Genomic DNA, 24,793 nt, shown 5'->3' with positions numbered 1-24,793 from the left:
CACACATTTTCACCATGTTTCAAAAATAGCAGATCTACGAGCTCGCAGCGCAGCACTCGGTGCCTCGCTGTGAGCTTGTATATCTGCTGTTTTTTTTTTATTGTTAAAGCATAAAATAATGGTTAAAGTAATAATGTGTAATAATGCGTTGGATAAAATGTAGTTGGTAGGGCTGTCACAATTATTACATAATCGTCTAATCGCAATTATTTGAGGTAATTGCAATTATTTTGCATAATCGTCATAATCGTGTCCCTGTTGAAAAATGTTCATGTATTTTCAAACAATTGAAAAAATAGTGGAAATAGCAGATCTACAAGCTCACAACGCGTCGCATCGTGCCGCATTGTGAGCTTGCAGATCGCCTAGTTCCACTATTAATGTTCTTTTTTATGTGTGTCAAAGTTGTCAAATATGTCAGTAATTTCTTTGTATATTTATGTGTCATATCTACCATGTGCAACTTCAATGCCTAAAAGCCAAACAGAAATGTAATTATCAACGACAAAAAACACAATTAAATCATCAATCACAATTATTTGAGTGACAAAGTCTTACGTTTTTTTGAAAAACCTATGTTTCTATGTCAGTGGTTCTCAAACTTCTTCATGTGAAGGACCCCAAAAATGATATGTATTTGGCCACAGACCCCCATCTCAAAATATTTAGTACCAGGGACCCCCCAAAAATTTGAGTTACAAAAATAGCAGATCTACAAGCTCGCAGCGCGGCTGTGAGCTTGTATATGTACTATTTTTCAATAGCTAAAGTATAGCATACTCCACCCCCTCCACCTTGGGCCCTAGTAACTCAGTCCCACTCCCCCCCCCCCCTTCTCCCCCTTTGTGACACCCCTGGTTCTATTGCTGACAGAGGCGCTGGATGCTCTCAGCCAGGCGCAGGCAGTGCAGAACGCTACAGCGTTCCTTCTGCAGCTCTTCGGGGGACACCAGGCCCAGCAGCTTCCCAGAGAAGAGCACCAGGTCCTGCATGAAGAGGCCCACGGCGCCCCTGGGGGCGGCTGGCATGCTGCTCACCGTGCCAGAGTCCATGCGGAAGTCGATGTGCTTGGCTCTGGGGAGGCCCGGCCCTCGCTCCTCTATCCACGTCAGCTTCCTGGATGGGTGGACCGACAAGACAAGTGAGCGTTAAAGGACAACTTTAGTTTTTTACAACAAGGGTTCATATTTTAGATCGTAATTAAAGAATATAAAAGAAGAGTGTTAAATTGATTTCATTTCTTTCTTTCTATTGTTTTAGAGATTCTTATTTCAGTGGTTGGGGGCATGCGTACAAGTGGCTAAATATGTCATTTTAGACACAATAAGCCCATTCCCAAGATACAACGCAACCTTTCATGGTTGGATGTGACTTATGGGGGATAGAAGTCTTACTGTAAATAGCAATAAAGAAACTGCTGGCTTATTGTGTCTAAAAAGACATATTTAGCTACTTGTACGCATGCCCCCATGTGTACGCATGCCCCACATTTTAGCACGGTAAACGCAATAAAACAATAGAATGAAGCAAATGAAAACATTTTAACACTCACTTTTTCTTTTCTCTTATTACAATATAAAATATTAAACAAAGTTGTCCTTTAATTGCTGCTTTATGGTAGTCTGGGATCACTTCACTTTTCGGGGTTGTAACTGGTCTGGAGCGGAAACCACAACACGTCATGTTGTAGTACTCAAAGGACTACAATTTGCCGGAACTATCAAACCGGATTCAGTTTTAACCCAAAATGATTCCCCTGCGCTCAAGGACATACTTTTAGGGCCTACCTAATAAACTCCTTGATGCGGAGTAGTTTTGCTTTTGAAAAATGTGTTTGGTATATGCATCTTTTAGTCCAACTTGTAACAACTGGCAATACGATATGCAAGGCTACTCGAGCATTTTAAAAGTGATCGGGGAAACACACGGAGGGAACCAAATCAAAGCGACGCCACTTCTTCTAGTGGTTTCTGCACTTTAGGCAGAAACCAAATGGCCTGTAATGAACGGACACCAGGCTTACCCCCAGAACGCCTGGTAGGCGAGACTAGGTTTATGGGGAGGCCAACACAACAAGTATTGATTATTCTCGCCACAGAGACTTGAGTTCAATAATATTTTTAGTTTTTTGTTGCATTCCCAAGACAATACTTTGATTATAATAAATGTACCCCCATTGATTCCTGGATGGGGACCCAAATGCATTATGACCAACAACAATGGCATCCGCTCAGATATACAAGCAGATACAGCAGATCTACAAGCTCGCAGCCAACACATACGGACATATGGACGTCCCCCCTGCGAGCCCCACCTGTTGTCCAGGGTCTGCAGCAGAGCGGTCATCTTGGTGTAGCGGTCTGCCGGACGCTCCTCCAGGGTGGCGCTGTTCACTGACAGCTCTCCGAACAGGTCCACCAACCAGTGGAGACGAGAGATGCCACTGAACGCCATGAAGCCAAAGTCGGAGTTTACGGCCCCACCTGGCACGCACGCACGCGCGCGAACACACGCACGCACGCGCGCGCACACACACACACACACACACACACACACACACACACACACACACACACACACACACACACACACACACACACAGGAGAGTGTTTTTTGCAGGTCGTTCCGTCCAAGTGTATAAAAAAAAAGCAACTGGGTTAAGGCAGCGAAAGCTTGTGATTGGCTCCCTGCAATCGTGGGATAAACATGTATAAGAGAAACATTGTCATGAAATAATGCACACACACACACACACACACACACACACACACACACACACACACACACACACACACACACACACACACACACACACACACACACACACACACACACACACACACACACACACACACACAGTCGAAAGACGTGGCTTTCAAATCAGCCTTTCAACCCTGTTTTCCCTTAACTTTAGATCAAGTTGGAGATGGTCTTCTTTGCACTGCTTAAATGCTGGGTGCAAAACATTATTTGTGGGTTGTTTAATGTTTAAGTGAAAGACAGATTACCACACATGGGGGAATTTTGGTTGAAATGAAAAACAACACATGCAGAAGTAACTTGGTCACACAGCAGTTATGGGGAATAATCAGGGGTTATATAATCACATACTAATCATAATTAATCAAGCCTTATAATTTTGATCATTGTCTTATAAATGTCTTATAATTGTAATTAGCACGTTTTCATTTTCATTATAATTTTCATTTGTAGACTCATTCATTTGCATTCAATTATCAGGGTATGATTGTGGTGTTATTATGGTTACTTATCGTCGTTGTCGAGCGGAAACCTTGTATCTCTGAGTTTCAAATTTGTACGTTCTTCCGTAAGGTAAAGCACTGCTTCACCATACAAGGCGGTCGCACAAAAGTAGTGAAAGCAGCAGATCTACAAGCACACAACGCCTCGCGGTGCGAGGCGTTGTTTGCTTGTAGATCGGCTGTTTTCACTAGCTTAAATAATTGTTTTAATGATAAATGCAAAACGAAGGGTTTTGGACATACAGGTTTTTCATCCGACGGAGACGGTATGTTTCCTGTCTGGGCGCGGAGCCAACTCTCTCTGTGTGAGTGTGTTGGTGCTTTCCAGCCACGCGCTAGCCGATGTTGCAATGTGTCACTTCCTGTCTAGCAGGGAGGAGAAGGGCGGTGGAGAGCAAGCAGTGTGAGTGACATGTCAAAAGATCAACTAACAGTATTACAGTTCTACTAAAATGGTTACAAATATTTTGATGCTTCCATACTGTATGGAAGGATGGGAAAAGTAAAACTAGATACATGTACTCGTGTGATTAGGATCAGTTTAACGTACGGCACTCACGAATAGTGATTTTTAGTCTTCAAATGATTCGACCTCAAAGTATTCGAATAGTCGAATATTTGACAGGACTGGCCACACTGGCCAAACTGTCAAATATTAAGTAAGCAGCAAGAGGCGAACATTGTGAAAATAGCATGCTCACAACGCCTCGCAACGAGTCACATTAAATGTAATTTAAGTGCTTGTCAGGGTGGGGGTCCCCAGTTCAAATATGTTTATTTTGGGGGTCAGGGCCTAAAAAGGTTTGAGAACCCCTGGTATAGAGCATTAACAAATTCATCCACCAGGGGCATTGACAACTCATTCTTATGACTTCCTATCTAGCCAAGCTTTATAAACTATATGTTTTTAAAGAGAAAATAATAAAAAAAAAATAAGCAAATATTCGACTTTGGTGAACAACGTTGAATAGTGACTTTGATATTCGCATATTCGAATATTTGGTGAATGCCCTAGTTTAAAGGAATAGTCACTACAACATGGCCACTGGCATTGTCGCGCCGGCATTGTCACCCACTATTTAATATACTAGAAGCTGGGCCGCCCTTCGGGCGGCCCAGCGTCTAGTCGGCGACCTGGCCAACTCGGAACAATGTAAATAGGGAATGAATGCCCCGCCCTTTAATGCAAACCCCATTATACCTGTTGTCATAGGACCCGTTTTGACCATCTGTTTGCCTGTGTCCATTTATGCCCATATATGGAGATATCTGTTATCTGTCTGTCTGTCAGCGTCCATTTTATGTCCATATATGGAGATCACTGCAGATATAGTTCTGGGTCCATTTTATGCCCATATATGCCCATATATGGAGATATCTGTCTATTTGCGTCCATTTCACGCCCATATATGGAGATCTCTGAATCTGTCTGTCTGTGTCCCTTTATGCCCGTATATGGAGATCTTTGTGATTCTGCGTAAATGTTATGCCCATATATGCCATTTGCGTCCATTTTATGCCCATTTATGGAGATCTCTGTATCCGTCTGTCTGTGTGTCTGTCTGTGTCCCTTTATGCCCGTATATGGAGATCTTTGTGATTCTGCGTACATTTTATGCCCATATATGCCATTTGCGTCCATATAGTTCTGGGTCCATTTTATGCCCATATATGCCCATATATGGAGATATCTGTCTATTTGCGTCCATTTCACGCCCATCGGGCGGCCCAGCGTCTAGTCGGCGACCTGGCCAACTCGGAACAATGTAAATAGGGAATGAATGCCCCGCCCTTTAATGCAAACCCCATTATACCTGTTGTCATAGGACCCGTTTTGACCATCTGTTTGCCTGTGTCCATTTATGCCCATATATGGAGATATCTGTTATCTGTCTGTCTGTCAGCGTCCATTTTATGTCCATATATGGAGATCACTGCAGATATAGTTCTGGGTCCATTTTATGCCCATATATGCCCATATATGGAGATATCTGTCTATTTGCGTCCATTTCACGCCCATATATGGAGATCTCTGAATCTGTCTGTCTGTGTCCCTTTATGCCCGTATATGGAGATCTTTGTGATTCTGCGTAAATGTTATGCCCATATATGCCATTTGCGTCCATTTTATGCCCATTTATGGAGATCTCTGTATCCGTCTGTCTGTGTGTCTGTCTGTGTCCCTTTATGCCCGTATATGGAGATCTTTGTGATTCTGCGTACATTTTATGCCCATATATGCCATTTGCGTCCATATAGTTCTGGGTCCATTTTATGCCCATATATGCCCATATATGGAGATATCTGTCTATTTGCGTCCATTTCACGCCCATATATGGAGATCTCTGAATCTGTCTGTCTGTGTCCCTTTATCCATTTTATGCCCATATATGGGGGCATTCATTTTATGCCCATATATGGAGAACGCGCGTGCCCGTGGGACGAACGGTTCTCATATGGGGGCATTCATTTTATGCCCATATATGGAGAACGCGCGTGCCCGTGGGACGAACGGTTCTCGAGATACGCGGATTACCTACATACATACACACTCACAGAGATTTTTTGTTGACTCATGTGGCGTACGTGATGTCAGAGCCTTTTATGAAGTGATGTCACAATGAGTCAGAGCTTTCGCCGATTTCCTCAGAAACAGCCTGATGTCAACAATCAACCCCGCATAAGGAGATTCCGAACGTTTCGCGCCGGTTCGGGAAAACCGCGCGTCGGGTCGGGTCGAGACCCGGCACTGCACTCCGTGCCGCGGCAGGGAACGCGCGTGCCGAATCTGAAGCCGGTGGGACGAACGGTTCTCGAGATACGCGGATTACAAACACACACACACGCAGAGACTTCTCGCATTTATAGATAGATAACTATTTATATATGTCCCTCCCATCGCAATATAAACACTTTCCCTCTGTGTGCAACCCCTCACAAATGCTCCTCACATCGCGCACACTTATTCTGTTTGGTAATGGTTTTGGATCTTAATGTGTCTTCTTGGGAGGGAGGGAGGGAGGCTGTTGGACGCGCATCATTTTTGGAGCGGTGAAAGCGCTCCCAATAGACAGGTATGTCCGTGGGTATGTGGGTGGCTGGCTGGCTGGCTGGGTGGCTGGCTGGGTGGCTGGCTGGCTGGCCGTGTCCGTAGCCTGGCAATACCTTGAGTGGCCACACACAACACACTAGTTAAAGGAGGGGCGCTGTTTTGTGCAGGCCAGGCACACTCACCACTCACTCACACACACACGCACGCACGCACGCACGCACGCACGCTCAGATTCACCGCTCCACTTCGAACCGAGGTTTGATTTTTTTGTTGCGGGCGGGAGCGGGCGGACAAGAATTGTCTGCGGGGCCGTGCGGCCGATCAAAAATTAAATCATTGCGGCGGCGGCGGGCAGGAGTGGTCAGAAATCAAGCGGGAGGGGGCGGTAATGGGATTTAAAAATCAGTCCCGCGCAGATCTCTAACTTAGGGCTTTGGACACAGTACGTGTTCACCGGCAGATCAGACCTCATATTAGAGATGATGTGAGGACATGATCTAAAATTGGGCCAAATGTCTGGAGCAGCGTGATGGCACCGGGGGCAGACCTCCATTCAGAAACACCCCCACTCAGAAACATCTCCATTCAGAAACATCCCCATTCAGAAACATCTCCATTCAGAAACATCCCCACTCAGAAACATCTCCATTCAGAAACATCCCCATTCAGAAACATCCCCATTCAGAAATACCCCCACTGAGGTTAGGGTTAGGTTTAGGTGACACCTCCATTTAGAATAATGGAAGTCAATCTTCTGAATGGCAATGTTTCTGAATAGAGATGTGTAACTGATGGCACTGTCATGGCCGAATGGTACTGTATGGGTGGGGGGAAAGAATGGCCTTGGAGTCCACCCACAACAAACAAACACACACACACACACACACACACACACACACACACACACACACACACACACACACACACACACACACACACACACACACACAGGGGTCTCACCGGTGAAATGCAGTGTTCCCTCCAGCAGTTGTTTTCCTTCCAGCTCTGTCTTCAGCTGCTGGTATTCTGCTGTTAACATCCCTATGTTCTCCACATGAAGCACTAACCCTGCATACGCGCACGCACACACGCGCGCACGCACACACGCGCGCACACACACACACACACGCACACACACACACACACACACACACACACACACACACACACACACACACACACACACACACACACACACACACACACACACACACACACACACACACACACACACACACACACACACACACACACACACTTGAAATGTTTATTTATGTCCACATAAGCAGAAGTACAAGAATGCCTCGTACAAAGGACATAAACAGGGGTTGACACTAAGGTCTCAGAGGAACTTGCCCGTCGGGCAAGTACAGGTCATGTTCTACTTGCCCAAAGGTCATGGCCGCTTGCCCTCATAATCGTAAAATTTGAACTTATTTGTTACCTTCTACTTGATGTGATGTTGCTAGTTTTTCAATGTAAATGGGTTCCGGGACACACGTATGGTCATTCAAATGGGTCCCAGAAAATTAGGATGGTTCCCCAATAAAATGTTTTTAAGTGTTGTGAGCTTGTAGATCGGCTATTTTCCCTCATTATTATATTATTTGGCTAATGATTATTTTTATAGTATAGTTTGTTGATTACTTTTTATGAGGTAATGGTCTTTTTTCTTTTCTTTCTTGAGGTATTAAAAAGGTCTTAGCATAAGTCCTTAAATTATGACTTCACAGTCATCTGGGGAGTGGGGACCCTCCCAAAATCATTTGGGGAACTCTCTGGGGGTCTCGGCCCACAGATTGACAACATTATCTTGCCCGTGGAGAAACTGAAGAGGATGTTGTAGAATGTAGATGGAAGTGGAGCAGAGATTGTTGTTTGCGCTAGTGTTTACTTTTTATAAACAGTGATTATCTTTGAATGATTTATAGACTACTTGTGTCACAACGTGAATAACGATCTGAAAATAACGCGTCGCGTGTAGGAGCGATCATGTGCGACGACTAGCTTTGTTGCGTGGGTCGCTGTAAGCAGAAAGAGACAGGCGGCATTCCGCGATAGCCGCGGCAGACCTTCTCTGGAAAGAAGGAGATTGATTCTGCAAACGGATTCACGTTGTTTAGCGCGAATGAAACCCGCTGATTTATAACTAGTTGCAGCTGGCCTGGGTGCTGCTCATCATGTCTTCAGCTGCATAACGTGAGCTGGTAGATCAGCTATTTTCAACAGAGCTTGTGCGTGTGTGTGGGGAGGGAGGGACTTGGGGAGTGAGAGAGGGAGACGGAGTCTAGTCCTGTTAAAGAATCTAAAGACGACAGATATCTCGTTATGTTTCTCAAAATGCGCACCTGCCCGGTCGGGCAAGCCGGTAGCAAACTTCACCTGCCCGACCTTTTGTTTTACTTGCAAGCGGGCAGGCGTTAGCGTCAACCCCTGCATAAACAATATCAGTGCAGTCAGATAATTAGGAAAACAGCCAGTTACAAAGTGAATGTAGGGCAGAACATTGTTACATATAATACTGTTGGCATTATGTCAAACACAGCAGACAACAATCATGGGTAAAGATAACAACGCCTCCTCCAAATGGAGCGACTTCCTATAATACACTCTTAGAACAAAAACTAGGCTCTACTCAATTTTATTGGTGAAACATTTTTACACTCAAAAATATTGAGTAAATATTACTGTTATGAAATCAGGTAGATGATACTCAATTAATTTGAGTAAAAGTAACCAAAACCTTTACGTACTTATTAACAACTAAAATTGAGTACAATGACCTAAAGAAATTGAGTAGATATAATTAAATTATTCAGTCAATGCCACAAAAGACTACAAGTAAATAAATTGAAATATTAAGTAGATCTAATTGAATATTAGAGTATGATTTAACAAAACAAATATGTCACATTTACTCTATTCATTTACTTTTATTGATTTAATTCATATAGTACCATTTTACCCCTTTCATTTACTTTACCTTTTACTCCAGGAGTACATGATGTCAAATGAATACACATGAAATAATTATGCAGATAATTATGTTTTTAATCAACTAATTTTGACCAGTGTAACACCACATCAAGTATGAACATTCAACATACTTTAGTATGTAAATGACATGCAACAATGCCTGCAAAAACAATATGTTTAAAGATAATGATCAGGAAAGGGGTATCCCTGACACTTTTAAAATGTTCTGTTTACTAAAGAGCAGTGTGTGTTCACAATACTGTATATAAGTACCTCTAATTGAACTGTGCATACTGTAAGTAAGCAGTCTTGTCAAACATTATGCACCATAAGAACAATGAGCCCATCAAATAAACAGTAAGTCATAACCACAAATTACATTAAAGAAGACAGTCAGAGGCCATTTGGCATGAAAGGAAATCACAACTTGGAATATGAAATAATAAATAAGCATTTAATGCACACATGTAATGTCTATATGCTAAACTACCAGCAACAAATACCATTGCAAAAATGCTGTTTTGACAATAAATCCACTTTCAGTAGGTTATACCCACGTTCTGAGAGCATCTTGCTGAACAGTAGTCGGCAAGCAGACATTTTTTCAGTCTCTGAACTTTGGCTGAAAGGTGTCCGGGATCCAACTCAACTAGTACTTTTTGGAACATCTCAAGACCATATCTGAGGTTCTTGGGGTATCTCAGATTAAAGGCATAGAACAGTCCAGATAGCAGCAGATGCCCAAGATTGTTGAGGGCAGTGATGCCCTTAATCACAATACCTACATCAGTAGGTTCATTCATTGAGTCCTCTTGGTTCTGCAGCAGGTAGATCTTCATCTTCATCATCACCTCCTCTGTCAACTTCTCTTCTACTCTGACAGGTGCACCAGCAGCTTCCTTCCTGCACACATTGTGAAGATAATTGTTTAGAGCTCACTTTCAGGCTAAATGTTACAAGACACACAGACACACATTGAGCAATCCTAGCTGTCTCCACACATGCAGCCCTGGGCATAATCTTGAATCAGTTGGACCAGACATGCAACGGATGCAACAGCCATTCAGCCAATGTCACAACCTTCTCTGGACATCACTATGCTGTTCCTTTGCATGTGATGGTCTCATCCACGATGACATTAAAACGTCAAAACATTTATTTTACTAACTTGAAAGTCCTTGATCTTGACACTATCTTCTTCCAGATGGTCGACGAGACATCGGATGATGACCTCTCGTGTTCGTTGATTGGGGATTCCTCTCTGCAGAATAGAAACATAATTATTTGAACAATAAAGAAAAATTATGACTGCACTTTCATAAACTAACATAAACTTTGGCAATACAATTGTTTCCACAACCCAGTTTTAGCAACGGAAGCTGGGAGACTGTCCTTAGTAGCTATTAAGACATACATTTAGAAATGAATAATCAGGAGAGAGAGTTGCAGGGGATAAAGATGAGTTTAGCATAAATTAATGTAGTAATTATTGTCATTAGCCAGGTGAAATATAATTAAAGCAGTTAGAGTAAATGAAAGTTTCATACCTGAAGTAGAATACTCATTTGTGCCCAAACTGCCCTTCTTGGACTGGAACATGGACAGTAGTTTGGGGGTATAGAAGTCCAACATTGCCATACATTTTGGCTCAAGATTCAGTGTGGTGATCATCCTGAACGTTGCACTAACCTGGAAGACAGAGATGAGGGGAAGAGAGTAAAAAAGAAGACGTGAGATTATAGATCTGGTATTTTCCCCCAGGATAGGGATGCTAGGGTATACAAGTGGTTAACTACAATGACAAGATGTCTGTCACATTCAGGTCTAATTTCTGTAACCATTTCTGTAAACATCTAACAAGGCAGGCCAACTCTCCTTCTGAAGAAAAAAAAAAGATAATAATTCAAATAACTGACACCATGTGAGGCTTAGTCAATTTATGATTCCAATAATTACTTGGCCAAACCAAAATCAAGGAATACTGTATAATCATGTTGCTTATTTACTTAATACTTTTTCCAAGTTTTTTACACATGTAATCCTCATTGAACACCATAATAGATACATGTAGATAATATGTAGGCCTACCTGTGCATTTTATCTTCATTGTACACACCATTGTATGCAGCTGTGCATAGCTTGTAATAAATGCAAAAAGTCATGACTAGAGGGCTTGCACATTACCCTCACTGTGACCTTAACTAGCTGCAAACCTTTGTAAAGAACACAAGTTATACCCAATACATTTGTGTAGCCTATATGCACAAAGATACAGTAAATCTACTTACCAATATTTGCAAACACTCTACAGGTCTCTTGTTGAAAAAGATGTGTGCTGCTGCTGCTGCTGTTTGTTGACAGAATGTTCCAGTAGAATTTTCCCATGAACCCTTTTTTTCCCATGAACACTTGTGTACAATTTTGAATCTTAGTCATATCTACTCAATTGTTTAGGTTGTTGTGAGAGATGAAAGATTATTTAGTTGTAATGAATAATAATTAAGGGTCTTTTTAAATTGATCCATATAAGTACTCCATACTCAAATATTATGAAGGAAAATTACCAAAACAAATTGAGTATAATTCATGAATAAAATCAGTTGGTCAAATACTAATTTATTCTCATGAAATTAACTCAAATAATATAAGTACATCTAACTCAAAACGAACAGTTGGATTTTTACTCATTTCGTTTGGTGTGACCTACTCAAACAATCACATACATGATATTCAGTGATTTTATTGAGTAAATATAACTTTTTCTAATAGTGCCATATACTCGGCCGCAGAATCATTTCTCAGAGTGTAGCTGATACAGAGCAGTACCGGTACCTTGCTAACTCAAGTAACCCATAGGGTCCCTGGACCTCACTTTGAGAACTATTATAACATGTACCGTATGCAACACTCTGAGTTTTTGAATTTATCAAACATTATAATGAAGGCCAAAATAGGGTTTTATTTATTTTATACTTTAGCTATCGAAAAATAGCAGATGTACAAGCTCACTGCATGGCACAGTCGTGAAAGATTTTGCTAATCTTTGAATATATGTATTTTTTAAAGAACTACATTTTTTGAGATGGGGGCCCATGGCCAAATATCATTTTGGGGGTCCTTGACATGAAAACGTTTGAGCACCACTGACATAGAAAGATGTTTTTTTTCCCTAAAATACATTAGAAAGCATTTATAGAATCGGGTCAAAAATATTCAAATACATTTTCATGATTTTTCAAAAATAGCAGATCTACACTCTGCACTGTGAGCTTGTATATCTGCTATTTTTGTATAGTTAAAGCATAAAATAATGGTTAAAGACAAGTAATAAGGCGTTCCTGGGCTAAATGGGTTAAGGAAACGGAATCGTTAAAATCCTAAACTGAGGGATCGCAAGTCGATGAAAAATAGGGTGCTATTCCACACACCCAGGGGTGTCACACCAAATTCTGGGCCCTGGGTAGAAGGATTCACTGCGGGCCCCCCATGAATTCTTCTCCTTCATAGGGGGAGGGGGTTTAACCCATTAAGACTGGGAACGCATTATTACGGATTATTTTGTGCTTTAACTATTGAAAAATAGCAGATATACAACGAGTGCCGCACTGCGAGCTTGTAGATCTGGTATTTTTTTTTAAATGTATTAAAGTCTTTTCACGTGAAGGACCCAAAATGATATATATTTGGCCACGGACCCCCATCTCAAAATATTTAGTTCCAGGGACCCCCAGAACAGAAGCAAAAAAGATTTGCACACATTTTCACAACTTTTCAAAAATAGCAGATCTACAAGCTCGCAGCGCGGCACTCGGTGCCGCGCTGTGAGCTTGTAGATCTGCTATTTTTCAATAGCTAAAGTATAAAATAATTAGGGTCCCTCCACCTTGGGCCCTAGTAACTCAGTCCACTTCCCCCACCCCCCTTGTGACGCCCCTCACACCTTTCTCCTGGGCCAAATCCCACAGCTCCACGGCAGCCTTGTAGTTCATGGTCATGGGGTATTCCACACACACATGCTTCCCTGCCTGCAAGAAGCTCCTGCAGAGAGAAGAGAGACAATTACATCCATCTACTGCAGTGGTTCTCAACCTGTGGGTCGGGACCCCCACGGGGGTCCCCAGATGATTAACTTAATGTGAAACATTGTTTTCTCAGTCAACAGTAAACAAACCAAACCAAGTTTAATTGTAAAGACCAGGCCTGGAATTTTGTCATTTTAGGGTCAAGGCCACTTGGCCTTTGGTGTTGTCCATTTTGTGAGGGCACAAAGGCCAAATACCAGGGCAGGAAGCCGGAAGGCCATCAAATAAAACAAGATTTTAGTCCATTTAAATAATTTCTTGAATTTAAGGGTTAGGGATGATAACCTAATCTGCAATCAAATAGATAAATTATGGTATTTACAATCTGATCCATGCTCAGCCCTGCGGATTGGTTTAAAGATGGGGAATCGGGGGAGTTAAGATTTCAGGATCTCAACAAAAAGAAAGAGACAGAGGAGAAAGTGGTACAGTCAGCTTGGGCATTAAGGCCACTGACATGTCATGCCATTGGTTTGAGGGGCACAAGGCCAAACTGAGCATAGACATAGAAAGGTAGACGCCTCCTTCGGCTCTGGTGCATATGCGTCGGGGGACCAAGGGAATCGAACAACAAGGGAAACGAACAACATCTCACTTTTTCACTGAATCTTCAGTGAAAAAGTGAGATGTTATTCGTCCAGACTCTGGAGATCTTGATGTTGTGTGAATGTCAGCCTCTGTCTGAATCGACCCTCACTCTCTCTCTCTCTCTCTCTCTCTCACACACACACACACACACACACACACACACACACACACACACACACACACACACACACACACACACACACACACACACACACACACACACACACACACACACACACACACACACACACACACACACACACACACACTACATTGCAGTATTGATACTTTTGTAAAGCACACAAGTACTTTTTTCCACCACTGGCGTTGCAGGGGTGTCGCACCAAATTCTGGGCCCTTGGTACAAGGATTCACTGCGGGCCCCCCATGAATGTTCTCCATTTAGACTGGGAAAGTTATTATTACGCATTATTTTGTGCTTTAACTATTGAAAAATAGCAGATATACAAGTTCACAGCATGGCACCGAGTGCGGCGCTGCGAGCTTGTAGATCTGCTATTTTTGAAAAATCTTGAAAATGTGTGCAAGACTTTGAATATTTCAAATCCTTCTAATGTTTCTATGTCAGTGGTGAAGGACCTTCAATATGATATGTATTTGGCCACGGACCCCCCATCTCAAAATATTTAGTTCCAGGGACCCCCCCAAAAGCAAAATTTGAATTACAAATGTTCGCTTAAAAAAATACATACATTCAAAGATCTGCACACATTTTCACGACTTTTCAAAAATAGCAGATCTACACGCTCGCAGCGTGTATATCTGCTATTTTTCAATAGCTCTAAAGTATAAAATAATTAAGGCCCCTCCACCTTGCGCCCTAGTAACTCAGTCCCACTTTTCCCCCCCTTGTGACGTCCCTGGCAGTAGGTAGGCACCCAGGGGCGTCAATTGGGTATGGCAGGGGTATGCAGCTGCCATACCCTGGGTCCAGGGGGGAAAATAAAAGTTACTTTTTAATATAAATCCATGAATGTCTTTTTGTCTATCTGTCTAAGCTGGTTATGTTGTTAAATTACATTAAAATAACTACAAATACAAAATTTTACAAAATGGTCACTTTAACAAGGTATTATAATTATATTCTCCACACTTGTATTCTCCCCATCTTGACAAGATGGTATATTCCCAGGTGCAATGCATTATTGTTAATTGTGGCACGTTTACTAACATGCCAAGTTTAGCTGCACTTGAACAACTGTTCCAGGCTGCCATATCCAGCCCAAGAAACCGTAGAAACCTAGTGTAAAAAAACTGACAAAAGTCGTTTTTTTTCAGACATTGTGAAAATAGCCGATCTACATGCTCACAACGCCTCGCTCACAATAGAACGTGTTATACAAAATGTAATGCCTCTTTTCCATGAGGACTCCCATCTTTGCCATACCCTAGCTTTTGCTGAACTGACGCCACTATAGGCACCGCTCCAGAACAACGGCAGGCTGAAACGTTTACCTGACGTTCTCCTCGTGCCTGGTGTTCTCTGTGCAGATGAAGGCGGCGCCGATGTCTTCTCTGCTCAGAGCTTCGTCCAACGACATCTGTTTCACGCTCTGCTTGGCCTCCATGCTGCGTCTGAGTAGGGATGGGACCACGTGAACATTTCATATCACCATTATTGTGACCAAAGAAATCGCGATTTACGATGTCATCCCGATAATCCAAATCGATTACCGGGGTGGTACATTTGCCAAAAAAAATAGCCGATCTACAAAGCTCACAACGCGTCGCAACGCGATGCGTTGTGAGATTTTTTGGCAAAGACATTTGATGGAGAGTGAAAAAAAGACTGTCTTTATTTGATTTAAATCTATAAACACTAACTTTGGATGTTGGATATATAAAATAAGTGCAGTTTACATCTGTGATGTTAACTATTATGATGCCTTTTTCTATTACTCCTGCCAAAAAAAATAATAAAGAGATTTGTAAAAAAAAAAAGAAAAAAAGACTGTATCAAGTATGTATAGTACAGCTGTCCCACAGAGCATGTAGATCTGCTATTTTCACAATAGAATAAGTATTATTTTTATTTATTTTTTCAACTTCGACTTTCTCTGGTGTGAGTCGACTTGTGTAATGAAGTCGACTGAGTCGACTTGTCAACTTTTTCGTTAATGCCCTAATGTGTGTGTGCGCGCGCGTATGTGCATGCGTGCGCATGTATGAGCGCAGAGGTGTCATGCCAAATTCTGGGCCCTGTGTACTTTAACTATTGAAAAATAGCAGATATACAAGCTCACAGCACCGAGTGCCGCGCTGCGAACTTGTAGATCTGCTATTTTTGAAAAATCTTGAAAATGTCTTTGAAGTCCTTCAAAGGTTTTTTTGAAAATACATATATTCAAAGATTTGCACACATTCTCACGACTTGAGTGCCAAGTGCGGCGCTGTGAGCTTGTAGATCTGCTATTTTTCAATAGTTAAAGTATAAAACCATTAAGGCCCCTCCACCTTGGGCCCCAGTAACTCAGTCCCACTCGTGATGCCCCTGTATGTGCGTGCTTATGTATAGATGCCTTACCTGTAGGGGTGGACGACATGGAAAAATACAATATCACAATATTTTCCCAAGCTGTATCACGATACGCGATTTTATCACGATTCTTTTTCATGTTGGTTTTGATGGTTATTTTTTAAGTTACTTGACAAAAACTAGACTCTCTGGGCTCCTTTTGGGAGGTCTAAATTGAACTTTACAAGTATGTAACTCTGACCATATACAAATGAAACCAAATGGACCCTTACGGGTCCATTTGGTTTCATTTGTATACTGTCAGAGTTAAGGGGAGACCTTGACATTTTAAAGTTTGAGAACTACTGATTTAGACCAAAATGCAGGTTTAAATTGAATTCTGCAATGAATCTCTGTATTAACGATTAAACAGGATGTTTTACAAGGCTCCCTCAATTGTATCACGATATATACGATATAGCTGAAAAGGCATATCGTGGACACATTGTATCGTCTAAACGATAATTATCATCATATCGCCCACCCCTACCCCTGTACAGTATGTGTGTGTGTGTGTGTAGATGCCTTACCTGGATATGAATCCTTTGAGACACAGCTTGTCCACAGTGCTGCCAGGCAGCGGTGCCAACAGGTCCCTGATTCTCACGCCCCCCACCACGCCCATGCCCATCACCACTGCACCCAACATCACCGATCTCCAAGACCTACAGTGGAAGAAATAACACGTTGACAACGCCACCGTACCAAACATGGTCCCTGCAAATCAAACATTAAAAGCCATTAGGTATTATTTCTAACATTATAGAGATGGGAGAAAACACAATGGTGCACATAGAAATGCAATTGGTTTCATACCGTATACACAACACTACAGCACGGATAATGCCACACTAACATACGTTACAGTTCCAGAGATGCTTTGGTTCAGACCTCACTCGCAGGTCGGCAGGCTTCTTGGTATATTCTTGAACCTAATTCCCCTTCTTAGCAAAGCAGGAACCTTTAAAACCTACTACAGTATGGAGACCCTCCCCTGGTTAAACCATTGTTCCTACTTGGTTCGTCCCAAATAGCTCCATCAACATACGTTTGTGGGATGTGGGGGGGAAGGGACCCCCCCCCCCCAGCAGTGGTAGCAACCATTTATGTCACTTAACCTCCCAAAAAGAGCAGCATTCCTCAGATAAGGATATGTTTACACAGCCCTCTCACCCCTTTGTGGTGAAAGAGCAGATTTTTTATGACGGGTTCACTCTCCTTCAATGAGTTGCATGACCCCTCAACTGACCCTAACGCCTCACATAGATTGGCTATTTTCACAATTTCTGCCTCTAATATTTGACAATTTGGCCAATGTTTAATTCGTCATTTCAGAGGTATTAACAAAATAATAACCAAATACAATAAACCAAAAGACAATAAATAGCTATTTTTTTCCAGTACCTTCCAGGACCCTTGATCAATTCCAAAACTTTTCCAGTACTGGAAAAATATATTTCTAATTTCAAAATATTTCCAGGAATTTCATGACCGTGGGAACCCTTGGGTTAGGATTAGATCCTGCTTGCATTAGATCCAGAGAAGTGGTTGCGATGGATGTGTGATCATGCGTCTTCAACACTACACTGCGCATATTTGCCAGCTATCCTAGGTTGTGTACTTACTTACTTACTCCTCTTCGTCCTCAATGGGAAATAAGGCTTCAATGAGCGATCTCCATTGCATTCGATCCCTAGCAGAGGGGTTTTCAAAGTGGGTGACGGGGCACTCTGGGATGCCGCGATGGCAGTCCAGGGGTGCCGCGAGATCATTTGATGATATTTGGAATTTATTTGGACAAAAATATTTAGTATCATTTTAAACTTGAAGTACAACGTTATTTTCAGTCAGTTCTAACCTAAATGGCTTAGAACTGACTGAAAGGTTAGAACTGACTGAAAATAACGTTGTACTTCAAGTTTAAAAATTATCTCGACGTTTTTTTCCTCGCAACATAATCACTAAAATATCGTCACTGTCGGGCAGAAAGCCAGAAACCTCGTATTTCCAAGTTTCAAATGTGTACGTCTTTTGGTAAAGCAAAGCCCTGCTTCACAATACAAGACTGTCGCACAAAACTTGTGAAAACAGCCGATCTACAAGCGTGCTTGTAGATCTGCTGTTTTCACTAGTTTAGTACATTTTATAGATGATAAATACAAAACGAACGGTTTTGGACATATAAGGTTTCCACCCGACAACGACGATATGCTATAAATATAAGGTGCTGGGAGTGAAAATTATAATGTAGGGGTGCCTCGGATTAAAAAACAAATATTCATGGGGTGCCCTGAGACAAAAAGGTTTGGGAACCTGCCCTAGCAGCATGTTGCGCCTCTCCCCATGACAGGTTCATCTGCTCCAGCTCCTGTGTCACAGTTCTGCGCCAGGTGGTTTTGGGCCTCCCAGGTTTTCTTTTGCCTGGTGGGGTCCATCTTAAGGCCACCTTTGTGATGTGGTCCCGCTCTATTCTCAGTACATGTCCAACAGTGGCGTCAGTTCAGAAAAAGCTAAGGTATGGCAACATGAGTTACATGACTGGTGTCTTGCACGCGCGCGACCAGTCATGTTGCCATACCTTAGCAACAGGCATGATCCATGTACATTTTTTTTTCCGCCTCGCGGTGCGAGGCGTTGTGAGCTTGTAGATCTGCTATTTTTGTCTAAAGTTCTCAGAATATGGACACTAAGGTTCAAGTGTTTAGTATAAAAAAGGAGAAAACAATGTTCTATGCACTAACAGATTTGGAGGACCCACACAAGCCACCACAATCTCATAAATAATGTTTTGGGGTGATCATTCGGCATAAGTGCCAATCAAAGTGACTTCACTGGCCAATCACAGGGCATCTTTTCCGGGACTTGGCAAAACACATAAAAGCATCTATTTAGCAGAGTGTGATGGCTTGTGTGGGAAAACAATGATGTGGATGTGATTGTAATGACAACTAGTACCACATTCATAAAAAAATGAAATCACTTTTGATCACAAGAAATAGTGTAAAAGTGATAGGCTTATAGGCTCCACTCTATGCTATGAGAGCTGCTGGGTTCTGCTGCGAAACTGGACAACAGGGGCATTTCTGCCTAATAGACCCCATGGACAGTCTTTTATATATATATATATATATATATATATATATATATATATATATACAGGTATATATATATATACTTTATTGAGTCAAAAACATGTAACATTCACTTTGACTAATGACAGTCTTTTTGGATCAATGTAAGAAGGAAAATGAGCCTAGAAGTGATTTAGCAAAGTTGTTAAGCCTGTCAGTTTTTGCCTGCATGTTGTTTTTGCCTAGGTTGTGTAACATAGGTTAACAAGACTTGTTGACCCTGATTTGACATAGGCAATCAGCACAGGCTTGTGTTCTGCAGTGTGTGTCAACTGAATGAATTATCTGTAGCCCAGCCAGATATCTAGTAATCCTCTCCCCCCATGCTAAACTGACTTTTAAGTTCCACTTCTCCCCAAAATGTATTTTCCATCCTGAATGAATGACAAGCCTATTGTTGCATTTAGGCTCTTTAGTTTCCAATAATTAAACTATAAGCCAGTGTTTTATTGCTACACAATAAATGGTAAATAAGGTAGCCTGCCTACTCATAACAAATAATCCATCCATCCATCCATCCATCCATCCATCTTCAACCGCTTATCCAGCATCGAGTCACGGGGGTAAAACTTCCAACTGAGATTTCTAGAGTTCCTTAATAATAATAATTAAAATAAATAAGCAATACTAATGATTATATAATAAACATAAATACAAAATTTCTTCATGAATGGTCTATTTATCAACATAACTAAACAGTTTTCCATAGAGGCATTTTGTTAGGTCTTATAGCCTGTTGTCAGTGGGTGAGGAGGGGTCCGATCAGTGGTGTGTTCCAGACTTTTTTTGAGGCCATACTACAATCTATGATCCGTGGCTATTCGTGTGGCCAGGGCAGACGCCAGTGCATAATGCCTATCAAATACGCTACTTTGAAAGGTTCACGAGGGCAGACGCTATTCATAATTTTATTTTCGACAGCAGACGCCGTATACGTGCGTTGATTTTGACGACTAAAACCATGACAAAAGATTTTTGTCGACTGTGTTTTTTTTCACTGACGAAAACTAAATAAAAACTAAGCTGTGATGACTAAAACTAAGACTAAATATATTGGCAATTTCGTCAACAAAATAAAAACTAGACTAAAATGTTGGGGAGGGACTGGTGGAGAAGAGAGTCATTTTATGTTTAGTTGCTCTCCGGTGTTGCATGCTGAAAATAGCCGATCTACAAGCTCACAACGTGTCACGCTGCGACGCGTTGTGAGCTTGTAGATCGGCTACAAGCACGCAACCAAGTGTAAAATCAGTCATTACGATACCATCAAGGCCTGCCAAAATACATTTCAGTACAATCAACTGTTGATTTAGTCGCCTAAAATCTGATGATATTTAGTCGACTAAAATTAAAACTAAAACTTTTCGGGTGACTAAATTATGACTAAAATGTCATTTTATTCAAAAGACTATGACTAAAACTAAATAAAAAAATGCTGTCATAAACAACACTGGTTACAGGTAGAACACAGCACTGGGTCCAGGGACGGACTGGGACTAAAATTCAGCCCTGGCATCTTGGCCAGACCAGCCCCCACAACCAACGCGCGCGAAGATACTCTACCGGTCGAGGGCGGCACATATAAATACACAAGTGTTAAATACCACAACATACAGTTCTCACCACCAAACAGCGGAGTATGAACATGATTAGTGCCAAAATGTGTCAGAACTTTGGCTATTTTCTTTCTTCTTTTTTTTTTACACCAGCCCCCCCAGCCCCCTAGCCTACCAGCCCACCGGGCAAATGCCCTGTATGCCAGATGGCCAGTCCGCCCCTGACTGGGTCCGATCTATGCAGGGGAGGGCATGAAAAATTGTCCTTACAGCTCATCCGCACTGCTCGCGACACGAGCATTCTGATGGCGATGTCCCACGAAAAACTGTCCTCGTATGGAGCAGCGGACATTGCGTTGCGACAGTAGCCTGAACCATAGATGAATAATTAGAAAAAAGTGTTTGGGGGCGGCACATGGCCGCGAAATCTCGCTCAAATAGAGACTCTGCGAGTGAAAATGAGGGTGGACGACGCGGTAGGTCAGGACGGTCTCATTTGAAACAAATGTATGTTAATGAGATTTCACCACTCGCGCCACTCACGTCGCGATGCTCATGTCGCATCACTCGTGTTGCGGGCAGTGCGGATGAGCTGTCATATGGAACGTCAGCCATTGCGTTGCTACGTAGCAAGTGTTTGGGGGCGGGACATGGCCGCAAAACCGTGCTCAAATAGAGACAGCGTTACATCTCATTGAAACAAATTGTATTATTGTATGTTCGCTCGCTCGCGTCGTCCGCAGTGCGGATGGGCTGTTAGTTTACGCGTGATAGGGGACACACAGCTCATTCGCACTGCCCACGACAAGCGATGTGATGTCCCACAAAATACTGTCCGCATAGCTAGTCTGAACCAATCAAATAATCACCAATGATATAATATAATAATAATAATCAACAATCATAAGCGCCTGGAGTAGCCTACTTTGAATTATGCTTGATTAAACGTAGCACCAAAAAAATAGACGATCTACAAGCTGACAACGCGCCACAGCACAACCACACACACACACACACACACACACACACACACACACACACACACACACACACACACACACTCTGTGTGAGGGAGTGAAAGAGACAGAGTCAGATAAGGTCTCTCTGTCTTATCTGTGTACAACAGCGGCTCCAGCAGATGATGCAAAATGTAACAGACGGTTGAACCCAGAATACAAATGTTTTACATATATGCATGTCACACCTTTAAAACTAAATAATAGCCCAATAAATATTTGTTTTGCTTTCTTGTATATTTTTTAAACCTTTTACCTACTTTCTTTTAAAATATGTTTTGTCCTGTTAATTAAGCGACTTTGAGTACCTAAAAGCACTATATAAATCCTGTGTATTGTTATTATTGCTATTAGCCTATTATTATTAGTAGGCCTAGTAGTAGTAGTAGTAGTAATCGTAGTAGTAGCAGTTTATTATCAGCATTATACATGTATGTTACACCGTTAAAACTACATAACAACTAGAAGCAGTGCTCTTCCGAGCACAGGTCTCCACCAGGCTGTGCGTCCTGGTGGTGCTACTGTATAAATAATAGGCCAATGTAAAAAGGGTGGCATATGTTCTTCACCTTAGACCTTTCATGGCAATCGGAGGCTGCATGCATTATTTGAAGCATTGTGTTCCAAAAATGTGTTTTGCTAAAGTCTACCTGCTGGTGGCGCTATAACAGGCCAATGTGAAAAGGGTAGCATTTGTTCCTTGACATAGTGGGAATATGTGTGGCAAATTTCAAGGTAATCGCAAGCTGCGTTGATGATTTGAGGCATTTTGTTCAAAAACGGAGCAATCCTGCAAACTTTGGAAGCTAATATTAGCCAATCAGGATGGAATATGAAATATCAGACGGATCAGACTTGATCACATGACTATAGAGATACTGTGTACCGATTTGTGTTATTTTTTGAGAAAATCTGAAGGAGTAATATCCAAAAATGTGTTTTACATAAGTCGGCCCAAAGGTGGCGCTATAAAAGGCTGATGTGAAAAATGCAGGGAAAGGGTTTTTCCTTGGCCTCTAGGGAGTGCGCTTACAAAGTTTGAAACTGATTGGTGGAGTTATAGGTAAAACCACAAATCGGCCTGTTATAGCGCCACCATGAGGCTGATTTCAAAAATGTTAAGTGGCATGTCTTCCTCGGCCTGGTGGGAACGTGTGTGCGCGATTTCATGATAATTGCACTTTGCGTTTGGGATTTGAGGCATTTTGTTCAAAACGGCTCAATCCTACAAACTTTGGAAGCCAATCTTAGCCAATCAGGATGGAATATGCAAAATCGGACAGATCCGTGGCGATCACATGACTGTCGAGATACTGCCTACCGATTTGTAGGATTTTTGGACGAAATCTGTAAGAGTAGTGCACAGAAATGTGTTTTGCAAACATCGGCCACTAGGTGGCGCTAGAAAAGGCCCATTTGAAAGATTTAGGGCAGAGGTTCTAGATTGGCATCGAGGGAATGTGTGTGCTCACTTTGGCAGCGACCGGGCCAACGGCGACTGAGAGGACACACAGACGCACGCACGCACGCACGCACGCACGGACGGACGGACGGACACGGACGGACAAAGGGGAAAACATACTCAACCCCATGCCTTCGGCTGGTGGAGACAACAACAGTGATGTACGTTCATGTAATAGCATTATAACTATAGGACCGCCGGGGGTCCCCGGACCTCTGTTTGGAAACCAGCACATGACACACCATTGTATAAAGTATAAACCGCATCCTTTAAATATTTATGTCAGCAAAATGTGCCGGGGCAGCACAAGACATGAAGTAGGGGTTTAACTCAAAACACACACGAACACTTCATTCATTCATTCATTCATTCGTTCAAGCATTCATTCATTAGTTCATCCATCCAATCAATCAAAAGGTTCTTACCGCAGCGTTGCGTCCTCGTTGTGTCAAAACATCAACAACTGTCAACTAAGTGCGCGTTCTGCACAACTCTTTGAAGAGACAACTTCCGCTTGTGTACTACAAAATAAAATAACATACACGAATAGAGCATCGCAGCGGAAGTGGATTCCTGGGTTCACTTAATATTCCCCATTCATTTTCGCCATAGACTTTTACAAAAATATTTATAACAATTATGTTAAGCCTCGAACCAAGCCATCCAGGATGGAGGTGAATCATGATCATATAAACTTTTTTTCTATGAAAAGAACATTTTGAAAATCGCTAAACAAAGGGTAGTTATTAAATGTAGTATATCAAATAATGTCATATTAAAATATGTTTTCACATAGGATCAAAGGTTATATGATCATGATTCACCTCAATCCTGGATGGCTTGGTTCGAGGCTTAACATAATTGTTATAAATATATTTGTAAAAGTCTATGGCGAAAATGAATGGGGAATATTAAGTGACCCCAGGAATCCACTTCCGCTGCGACGCTCTATAACCTAGTGGAAAGAAAGACTCTATGCGAGTTTACAGATAACCGTATCCAGATTTGCATATTAGGAATTCATCAATATCACTTCAGTTTAGCCACTTATGTAGAATCTCTAGAGTCTAGACCTATGCACTGTCGGCTACTTAGTGCGTTCTTTTTCAATTGACTCCATATCTCTTTGTC

General features: G+C 42.0%; 1 protein-coding gene across 1 annotated transcript; it reads right to left on the bottom strand.

Annotated features, from left to right (window-relative positions):
* Positions 1–860: 860 nt before the first annotated feature.
* On the bottom strand, positions 861–24,099 carry blvra (biliverdin reductase A; the record flags this gene model as incomplete). The annotated part of the gene is made up of 7 exons (XM_080726123.1): positions 24,088–24,099; positions 17,028–17,162; positions 15,438–15,557; positions 13,232–13,329; positions 7,276–7,383; positions 2,315–2,483; positions 861–1,116 (listed from the first exon to the last, which is right to left on the bottom strand). The coding sequence occupies exons 2-7, from the start codon at positions 17,144–17,146 to the stop codon at positions 861–863; spliced, it is 870 nt and encodes a 289-aa protein (XP_080582249.1). The 5' UTR covers positions 17,147–17,162; positions 24,088–24,099.
* Positions 24,100–24,793: the final 694 nt, after the last annotated feature.

Source organism: Nannobrachium achirus (genome assembly GCF_963921795.1).
Source record: "Nannobrachium achirus genome assembly, chromosome: 5".
NCBI lineage: Eukaryota > Metazoa > Chordata > Actinopteri > Myctophiformes > Myctophidae > Nannobrachium > Nannobrachium achirus.
Note: the sequence above shows the minus strand (reverse complement) of the source record. Positions and strands in the feature narration are given on the sequence as shown.